General features: G+C 34.9%; 3 protein-coding genes across 3 annotated transcripts in view; all 3 read left to right on the top strand.

Annotated features, from left to right (window-relative positions):
• The window catches only part of LOC110414794 (Pectin lyase-like superfamily protein), a 6,037-nt gene extending 265 nt beyond the window's left edge, over positions 1–5,772 (top strand). Inside the window, exons 1-3 of the mRNA XM_021426197.2 lie at positions 1–419; positions 4,693–5,024; positions 5,113–5,772. The exon at positions 1–419 is cut by the window's left edge and continues 265 nt beyond it. Coding sequence (XP_021281872.2) covers positions 1–419; positions 4,693–5,024; positions 5,113–5,600 — 1,239 coding nt within the window. The 3' untranslated portion in view covers positions 5,601–5,772. The remainder of the gene's footprint in view (positions 420–4,692; positions 5,025–5,112) is intronic.
• A 266-nt stretch (positions 5,773–6,038) lies between these two features.
• LOC110416020 (putative pentatricopeptide repeat-containing protein At3g13770, mitochondrial) lies at positions 6,039–8,766 on the top strand. The gene is made up of 2 exons (XM_021427843.2): positions 6,039–6,534; positions 7,214–8,766. Exons 1-2 carry the CDS (start codon positions 6,039–6,041, stop codon positions 8,656–8,658), a joined length of 1,941 nt encoding a protein of 646 aa, XP_021283518.2. The 3' UTR covers positions 8,659–8,766.
• Positions 8,767–9,587: 821 nt separating this feature from the next.
• Positions 9,588–10,205, top strand: LOC149527244 (uncharacterized). Its single transcript, XM_089783345.1, has one exon. The coding sequence runs from the start codon at positions 9,677–9,679 to the stop codon at positions 9,986–9,988; it is 312 nt and encodes a 103-aa protein (XP_089639471.1). The 5' UTR covers positions 9,588–9,676; the 3' UTR covers positions 9,989–10,205.
• Positions 10,206–10,493: the final 288 nt, after the last annotated feature.

The following is a 10,493-nucleotide window of genomic DNA, read 5'->3' as shown; positions in this document are numbered from 1 at the left end:
ATCCAATCAGCCATCGACACCTGCCACAACTCCACCACCAAACCATGCTACGTAACCTTCCCACCAGGCACCTATCTAACAGCCACCGTCTTCCTCAAATCCAACGTCGTTTTGAACATTCCCAAAGGCTCTGCTATCTTGGGTGGGACCAAATTGGAAGACTACCCAAAAGAGTGGGATAGATGGTATGTGATATTGGCTGAGAATGCTAGCAATACTGGGATAACGGGTGGAGGCGTCGTTGACGGGCAGGGATCGGAGTTCGTGGTGAGGTTCGATAAGAGGAAAAACGTGATGGTGAGTTGGAACCAGACAGGGGCTTGCTCGGGCGATGAGTGTCGGCCCAGGTTGGTTGGCTTCCTTGACTCTACCAATGTTAGAGTTTGGAATGTTACCCTCACTCAGCCGGCTTATTGGTGGTTAGTCTGTTTTCATTTGCTTATTCCTTTCTAATTGCATTTCTGTCCACTTATATTTTTATTTAGGGTGAAAATATATGAAAAATATAAAAAAAAACTAAAATATACGAAGAGTATGAGCTTTCATTAATACGTTAGTACAAATTAAAATTCGAAATCCTCTGTAAAAAAAAAAAGAAAATCATTTTTCTTTTGTCTTGTAGATAATTGTTTGTCATGACTAAAGTTCCAACTAGCAAAATGAACATGCCTAATTGGTGTCAATCGAAACTACATTAAGCTTTTTCAAAATTGCTTGCTACTAAATAAATTAAGGGTCTGTATTTGATTAATTGATTAAAAAATTCTCTTAATCGAATTTGTTGTAAAATTTAATTGAATTGATCTAAATTTTGTTTTAATCAAATTAGCTGACTAATCGAATTAGATCGTTTAATTCGGCTAACCATGCATAAATTTTATGAATAATTCATGCATTTTTATTAAAAGATGATTTGAAGGATAACTAATAACAATGCTATAATTTTGCAGTTACATTTACTTGAGTAGTTTTGTGTTGATGACATGACATGTCAACTTAATTTTTTTCAATCACATGGCACACTTTAGTATTAAATGGTTTTAATTTTAATAAAAATTAACAATAATTTTTTAGAATTTAAAAAATATATAAATTATTATTTAATTAAAATAAAATATAATATTCTTATGTTGATACATAATTAATCCATCTTAGTTTACTAAAGTAAAATGCAAAACTTTAAAAGTGTGTTTGGTTTGCAAGAAGGAATAGAGTGAGAGTGGAATAGTCGTTAGAATAAAATAAAAGATAAATAGCTATTATGTAGTTTTTATAATTTATAATTAAAATTAAAATATTTTTATTTTAAAATCATATTAATGTTTTTCTTTTTTCTTTTAATTTTAAATTTATTGTAACTTAGTTAGAGAAGCATAGAGATAGTTGAGTAGAGAGAAAGAGAAAGAAATTATAAAAAATAAATAAGTGACATTTTATATAATAGGGTAATTCTTAAAATTAAGAAAGAGCATTTCTGTCGACTAATTTTTTTTATTGCCTTTTAGAAGTCATTCCTTCCAAGTTCCAACCCGATGTTAAAGAAAGATTAAGAATAAGGAAATGGTTATTCTATTTTCCAACCAAACATGCTGTATATTATTAATTATTTTTCGGTCAAAATCTTAATAATAGTATATAAAATGAAATTCTTTAAAATTGATATAAAAAATTAAAAATACGGGGATTACAAAATACTATTATAATCAGCTGCGGTATCTTTCAAACCCAATTAAATATCCATTCTTGTGATGCGTTTATATATGTGTCAGAAGCATATTGGCTCTGAAGCTTATCCTTTTTCCATTTTTCCTTTACATAATTTGGTTCGTCATTTGATGGATACTGGCTATCCATGACCGACACACTCCATGTGAGGCTTTTATATAGTTGCTCCATGTGTGTTTTTTTAATAGAGATGTAGTTTGGTCATTGCACGTTAGCTTATCCTCATGAAAGAACCACTGTTTAACAGATGGCGACTGCTGCCTTTTTTCCGTCTTTTGCTTGTCTGGATGGCAACTTGACTTTGCACTTTCTTGGCATAACGGCTAAACGTTTCTGTTTCTCCTTTCTTATGGGTGGCCCATTTTCTGTTACATTACACCCTTTTTGTTAGTGTACTACTAGTATTTTTGTCGATAATTTGTCTGATATTTATTATCCCACACTTTTTCTGAATAGACATATTGTCAGAATTAGTATATCTAGTTCCAAGTTACGAACAATGATTTAAAGGGTGGTTACCCGCTGGCATGGGACTAAGATTTGTTGCTGGCACCCATTTGTTAGTTAATTGTTTGATTAGTTAATCGGATACCATGTGTTTCTAGAGTTAATTCGATTTGTTTTGATAATAGAAAAGATTTATTGAATATTCATTGATCAAAATGAACATAAAAGTAGATTTTGAATTGGAAGTGTAAGGAACTAATTGTTGCAGGTAATGTTAGATTTGACAACTAGTGCAGGTTTTACGTTTAGAATTATTTCCATTAATTTCTTGATAGAGTGTTGTTATTTAATATTCAGCCATTTAAAAAGGACAGCAATTAGTAAAACCAGACAATTGCTATTAAAAAGGGTTTTGGATGAAATAATCAAGAAATAAGGTTGTTAGATATTTGACTCAGATTTTAATAGAAAATTGGTTTGAATTCCAACAGAATTCTATTGATTGAAAATTATTTAGTAATTAAGTTTACGAAATTAATAAGATTTTATGAATATAAAGTGGGTTTCAACTTTTAGAATTATGAGAGAGATCTCTATATGAGAGATGAGTTTTTTTACGGTTTCAAAAAATTGTAAGAATACGAGAATGAGTGGAAAAAAATTCCGAGTTACATGGGATAAAGGATATTTCATGAGTTTAAATATTAGGGAGCATGGAAACTGGATTTGTTTCAGAGCTCAGGTTTAATGTTTTATTTTAGGTATTTTATATTCTTTGTAATCTCTACGTTTCGTGGATGTAAGCAATGAATGTTGAACCACATTGAATAGTCTCTTGTGTGTTGATCTCGATGTTGAATGCGTTTTCACGTGAAAATCTCAACAAGTGATGTCAAAGCTACGGTTGAAGAAATATTATGATATGATCATGAAAAACGAGTAGTGATGTAGGGATGATGATTCAGTTTTGGGGGGATTTTGTTGCTATGGGTTGTGTTGTTTAGATCAAGACATGCGAGAGGAGATTTGTCAAAACAAAATGACAATGGCAAGTGGAATAATTCTCAATTGTTTCGGTGGAACTCCAACGAATTTCTGAATCTGTGTGAGAATTTTTGTTGTTGAAAATTTGAAAGCAACAAGTGCAAATCATGCGTAAATAGGAATAGAGCACCATGAATATTTTAGAAATTTCTCACTACTCTAGCGGTATTGATACTTTTTTTATGATATTATACTCTTACTCATGGTGAGTGGTACACAATTTTTGAATGGTGTTACATGTTTCAAAAATATGTGGAGTGCAATATTGGTTTGCCAAGAAAATCACATTTGCCAAGCTGATCTCGATGAGAAGAAGAGTTTGGTGGTTTACTTTCTTGGAGATTAGCAAAAGAAAAGAAAAGACCTCAATAGTTCTAGTTAACATAGTCTCTGGATGCAAATCAAACTAAGAGACGATTCTTGTTGAGAGATGTTAGATTGAGGTTCATCTCTGAGGTCAACTAGGGTGAAGATGGCTTAGTGGCTATTCATGGGTATTGATCGTTTTATATGAGTGAGATGGAGTTAGTATAAATTCAATGATGTGTAGCAGGGTTTTTACAAGGCCAATGTTTTTAGTAAAATTTGTGTTAAGTCGAAAATTTGTTGTACATTTTATTGAAATTCTAATTGAGAATCAGTTTGAATTCTAGTGGATTTTTATTGGTTGAAAATGATTTCATGATTAAGTTTATTCAAGGGATAAATATACTTAATAATCAAAAGTTTTTAGTGATCAAGTAACAAGACTATAAATATGAGGTGGGTCAAAACATTTATAATTATGAGAAAGATGTAATTTTTATTTGATAGGTGGATTTTCTGTGAGAGTTTCACAGAGACAGAGTTATAGGGATGCAAAGAAGAGTGGAGAAAACATTGGGTTATATGGGATAAAAGGGTATTTCATGAGTTTAAACACTAAGAAATATGAAAATTGGGTTTGTTTTTGGGCTCAGGCTTAGTGTTTCTTCTTGGGTATTTTGTACTTTTTATAAACTTTATGTTTATAGTGAATTTATCTCTCTCGTCTGGAATGTAGACAATGAGTGTCGAGCCACGTTAAATGCTATGATTTATTTTTGTGTTGATCTTGACTTTGAATATGTTTTTGCTTGAAGTACCAACAAAAGTCACTACATTTATTTCCTTTGAAGTATAGGGATTGGTTTAAACTAAAATTTTCATTCTGAACGGAAAGGGAACCACATTGATTGGTTAAAATGGTTTAAGCCCAGAATTCAGTCGGATTCTCTGTGGATTTCTGGCAAATGTTTTCTAGTCATTGGGTGAATTAGCTAGTGGAGTACATAGAGCTATATACTCTCTTTACTGTCCTTCAATCATGCTAGTCTTATATCAATCCATTTGAATTTGTTATATAAAGTAACTATCTTGATCAATTGTGTTAGTCTATCTCTTCCTGTGCTTTCAACTTATCCTTGTAGTCTGATGAAGAATTTGGATACGTTGCAGCTTGCACATAGTTCGATGTGAAAACACATCAATTCATGATGTTTCAATATATGGAGATTTTTATACGCCTAACAATGATGGGATAGACATAGAGGATTCCAACAATACACTGATTACACGGTGCCACATCGATACAGGAGATGATGCTATATGCCCGAAGACATACACTTCCCCTCTTTATAACTTAACAGCCACAAACTGCTGGATTCGAACAAAATCTTCAGCAATCAAACTTGGAAGTGCTAGCTGGTTTGAGTTCAAGAATTTGGTCTTTGACAACATTACTATTGTAGATTCACACAGAGGGCTTGGATTTCAGATACGTGATGGAGGTAACGTTATCTGGTTTGACACTAGGCTTAGTTAGTGAACATTTTTGGCTTATGGTTTCCTCAATGACTTGGGTTTTATCTTCTGCAGGAAATGTAAGCGACATTACTTTCTCGAATATAAACATCAGCACAAGATACTATGATCCGTCATGGTGGGGGCGAGCCGAACCAATTTATGTGACAACCTGCCCGCGAGACTCAAATTCAGCAGAGGGTTCAATCTCTAATTTAAACTTCATAAACATCACTGCACATTCTGAAAATGGTATCTTCTTATCAGGCTCCAAAGGTGGACTGCTAAGGAATTTGAGATTCATTAACATGAATCTAACCTACAAAAGATGGACAAATTATGTTGGCGGGTTGGTTGACTATAGGCCTGGATGTCAGGGACTTGTGAATCACAGCACAGCTGGTATTATCCTGGAACATATTGATGGTTTGGATGTTGAGAATGTAAATATGAGATGGTTCGATGGACGAACAGTGCAATGGGATAATCCTCTGGACTTCACCCCGTCAACGGTGAATAATATTTCTTTGCTTAATTTCCATTCAGGTTTCTACAGTCAGTGACAGGAAGGTTGGAGGAGAAATCCTTTTGCCAAGTCGTTCTTTGCTGGAAATAAGATAGGAATTCATGATCTTTACACGAAACATGTGTGGAAACTATCATCTAAGGATTAGTTTTGTTTGTAAACTCTTTTAATTTTTACAATTTAAAAGAAATTATTGATTCACACTTCCAGTTGGGCTGCTTTATGTCAAAGAAAGATTCAACCAATTCCACTGAAACATACACAAAATAGTTATCCCCGAGGCTACTTGCCTGCCTGGGAAATTGGTGTTTTAGTTCTTAGAAGTACATAAACTTGTATACCATATTATGCTGTGAAATCAATTTACCTTAATCTGCAGGGGTAATAGTTAGTGTTTAACTCTCGGCCAAAGAAAAAACAGACAGGTTATATAAACGTCAGTAAAGAGCTTACTAACATACCATTGTTTTGGAAGATGAAGTTACTTAAAAAAATCAACTGCCTTTTCCACTCCTACCCCAAAAAAGCATCATTTTCAGTTCTATTCAACTCCTTTATCGTCCGCCAACTAACTCTCACAACCTTCCCGCCAGACCCACACATTCTTTTAACTACTTTATGCTCCAACGGTCAACTGAAAGAAGCTTTGCTAGAAATGGCGGTTCAAGGCCTTGAAATGAGGTTTGAAAGATACGATATGTTATTAAACGCTTGTATAAACAAAAGGAAATTCAGAGAAGGCCAAAGGGTTCATGCCCATATGATCAAAACTCGATATTTGCCGCCTGTTTACCTTAGAACTAGGCTCATCATTTTTTATAGTAAATGTGATTGCTTGAGGGAGGCGAGGCATGTGCTCGATGAAATGCCCGAGAGGAATGTGGTTTCTTGGACTGCTATGATTTCAGCTTATTCTCAAAGAGGGCTTGCCTCTGAAGCGTTGAATCTTTTTGTTCAGATGTTAAGATCAGGTATTTGCTGAAAACTTGTTTGTATAGAATTTTTGCTACATGTGAGTCAGAATAACTTGCATTTTTCGTTTTTGTTTCTTTTTAGGTTGCACTAAGTTTGCTACTTTGCTAATTCTTCTAGATTTTAGGAAACTGGGTATTTAATGATTTAGACTTGGTTTGCAAAATGGAACTCATGGAACAACTTGAGCTATAAAGCTGGCAATGTGTAATATAAGATCACATCAATGGTGTTTGGAAATTCATTTTATTCTACAGTCGTTGGACCCTTTCTCTGGTTGGTTAAAAATTTGGGTTATAGGAGATATTTGCAGTAGTCCCTAAAACCTTTGTAGCATGAAATATCAACCTTTGGAGAATGATATGATCTATTAGGAACTGATAGTATTGTCCATGGAGATATGCTTCAAATGTTTTAAGAAACAGGGTTGTTCCAAAAGTTAAGAAAAAATTTCAAATGTCTTATTTGTTGTTGGTTTCTAAATCACCTTCTTATTATGGACAATTTTAGAAATTATCCCAATATGACTTGAACATAGGTTGTGGTTTGGACCCAAGCTAATTTTTAATTTCTGTTATGTGGTGCGGTTTAGCTTTTTTAAACTACTGAGCATTAAAATGGATTGGCAACTTACCTAGTTAATTTCTTGTTACTCATGATAACAATACATTGCTGCAGATACAGAGCCAAATGAATTCACTTTTGCCACTGTACTTACCTCTTGTACGGGTACTTTTGGTTTTGAGCTGGGAAGGCAAATCCACTCCTTTGTAATCAAGAGAACTCTCGATACCCATATATATGTGGGGAGCTCACTTCTTGACATGTATGCCAAAGCTGGTAGAATTCATGAAGCTCGAGAGATTTTTAATTGCCTGCCTGAAAGGGATGTTGTTTCATGCACTGCCATCATTTCAGGGTACGCTCAATTAGGATTAGATGCGGATGCATTAGAGTTATTCCGAAGATTGAATTTACAAGGAATGAGTGCAAATTATGTTACTTATGCCAGTGTTCTAACTGCATTATCTGGGCTTGCAGCATTAGATCTTGGTAAGCAAGTTCACAACCATGTCCTGCGATGTCAACTGCCATTCTATGTGGTACTTCAGAATTCTTTGATTGATATGTACTCGAAGTGTGGGAACCTTATTTACTCAAGACGGATATTCGATAACATGCCTGAGAGAACTGTTATCTCATGGAATGCAATGCTTGTGGGGTATAGTAAACATGGGATGGGAAGAGAGGTTGTGGAGCTTTACAGATTGATGAGAAATGAAAATATAGTCAAACCTGACAGTGTCACTTTGTTGGGTGTTTTGTCTGGTTGCAGCCATGGAGGGATGGAAGATGTGGGATTGCAAATCTTTGATGAGATGGTGAACGGGAAAGACGGGGTCGAGCCTGACATTGAACACTATGGGTGTGTTGTAGATTTGCTTGGGCGTGCTGGTCGAGTAGAAGAAGCTTTTGAATTTATAAGAAAGATGTCTTTTGAACCAACTGCAGCTTTATGGGGTTCACTTCTAGGTGCTTGTAGGGTTCACTCAAACATTGACATTGGTGAATTTGTAGGCCGGCGTCTGCTTGAAATTGAGCCTGAGAATGCTGGGAACTATGTTATTCTTTCTAACTTATATGCCTCTGCAGGGAGATGGGAAGATGTAAGAATGGTGAGGGATTTGATGATGGAGAAAGCTGTGAAAAAGGATCCCGGAAGAAGCTGGATTGAGCTTGACCAAACCCTTCATTCTTTCCATGCAAGTGATCGTTCCCATCCAAGAAGGGAAGAGGTGCTTGTAAAAGTGAAAGAGTTATCAATAAAATTGAAGGAAGTTGGCTATGTTCCTGATTTGAGTTGTGTTCTACATGATGTGGACGAAGAGCAGAAGGAGAAGATACTCCTAGGCCACAGTGAGAAATTGGCTTTGACATTTGGGCTGATGGCTACCTCTTATGGAGTCCCACTCCGAGTGATTAAAAACCTCCGGATTTGTGTTGATTGCCATAATTTTGCCAAGTTTGTTTCAAAGATTTATACGAGACAAGTGTCTTTGAGGGATAAGAACCGGTTCCACCATATACATAGGGGAGTTTGTTCCTGTGGAGACTACTGGTGAGGTGAAGACCAAAGCTTTGGTAGGTTTAGAGCAGGGAAAACGCTTTGGGCCAATTCATAGTTCACTAGAGCTGTCCTCGTCTGCTACTTCCTACCTTTAAGACCAAACTCTTTGCTGTAAATATTGTAATTTTTACATTAAAATTTCATTCTTTTAATAATAAAAATAATATATATATCATTTTTAATGTAAATAGATAATTACTTGCATTAATTAATAATTAAGTTAAATTAAAGATTATTTAGTTTCATGCTATACGCAATATATTTCAGCAAGAGTAGCGTTTAATCTATGTTTTTTTTTTCTTTTAGACATTTGCATTCATTGTATATATTTTCTTTTAGCTTGATTTCTAGTAATATGTAATTAAAAATAACAATAATTATAAAAAACCTTTTATTAAAATAAATTTGTAATCTAACAACTAATTCGTATAAATTTGATTATTATACTGATATAAATAAGTAGCGCGATAATATTTCATAATATTTCTAAGTTACTAAATATTTTTTTAGTGTTAATATTAGTAAAATTTATCTAATTTGTAAGCATATAAAAATTATTTTAATTGCATTGAATGACTTTCTTTTATAAATTCTAATAAGGTTTATCCAATTTGAAATAAGAATTTTAATTGTATTGAATGAATTTTAGTAAAATTTTTTTTATTAATGCTAGTAGTATTGAATAATTTATAAATTCATTTTACAAAAAGCACTTGATTCAATTCAAATTTTTTTTTAAAAAAAAGTTAATGAACCAACCAAGGTTGCAAAGACAAGTAACTTGCAACTGAAAAGGCCCAAATTTGTAACTACCTGAAACCCGACCAAACAAGCCCAATTGCCACCAGAGAACGCTGCCGTGGAAAAGTTAAAAATGCCCAAACGAAACGACGTCGTGCAAGGGCAATTCCGCTGTGTGAAGAACTTCTTCTACTGGCCAAACAAGCCCCCCAAACAGCTTCGAGTCCCCAAATACCCTCCCCTCACCCTTTCAGGCTTCAGCCACCACCACGATGGCATTGACCACCATGCTCCGCCAACGCCTCTTATCCCGGTCCTTCTCGAGCCATGCCGGTCCAAGCCGCTGGACGACGCCTGGCCACCAGGAGCGACCCAATGGTTACCTCTTGAACAGGACACCACCACCTTCAGGCCAATCTCGCAAATGGGAAGATTGGGAGTTACCTTGCTACATCACGAGCTTCCTCACCATCGTCATCCTTGGCGTGGGCCTCAACGCCAAACCGGATCTTACTATCGAGACCTGGGCCCACCAAAAAGCCCTCGAAAAACTCGCCGCCGAATCGTCTTCTTCTTCTGACTGAGATTTTGGTGCCCAAACTTCATCTGGGTCTGTTGGGTACGGATCTGTGGGAACTTTTTTGATTCTGTGTTGTTGATAAAATATGTAGTTCAAATAAAAAGAATTTGTAGTTGTTAAATTTTTATGGGTTTTGTATTGGATTTACGCTTTCGATGATGATGATGAAGTCATTGGCTTATTTGGGATCACAATCTAATATTTACTTATTGAGTTTTTAATGTGTTTATAGTTTAGTTTGCTTAGCCAATTGTATTATGTTTAAAAGAACTTGAAAATGGATTGAGGGTAATTGGCCCTGTATTAATATGCCAATGCCCTTATGAGTATCCTTGTATGGAGTAGCTTAGAAAAATATGTAATTATTTTAGTGTTTTTGTTAGTAGTTCTTTTGGTAGGTTCTAGGAAAATATCAGCGCTTAAGGAGGTTTTTAGAGGATGAATAATCCACATTTGACTAGTGTTAGCCTGTGGAGAAAACGATTATGTGGACTCCATGAGAGATTGAG

Source organism: Theobroma umbraticum, unplaced genomic scaffold (assembly GCF_002168275.2).
Source record: "Theobroma umbraticum cultivar Fairchild unplaced genomic scaffold, ASM216827v3 scaffold_147.0, whole genome shotgun sequence".
Lineage (NCBI taxonomy): Eukaryota > Viridiplantae > Streptophyta > Magnoliopsida > Malvales > Malvaceae > Theobroma > Theobroma umbraticum.
The sequence above is the reverse complement of the archived record's forward strand: the minus strand, read 5'-3'. Positions and strand labels throughout refer to the sequence as shown.

Bases quoted from the DNA above. Each gene is read 5' to 3' on its own strand.
- LOC110416020 (XM_021427843.2), top strand. From the start codon at position 6,039: ATGAAGTTACTTAAAAAAATCAACTGCCTTTTCCACTCCTACCCCAAA. The intron at 6,535-7,213 runs GTATTTGCTGAA...ACATTGCTGCAG, and splicing joins TGTTCAGATGTTAAGATCAG to ATACAGAGCCAAATGAATTC.
- LOC149527244 (XM_089783345.1), top strand. From the start codon at position 9,677: ATGGCATTGACCACCATGCTCCGCCAACGCCTCTTATCCCGGTCCTTC.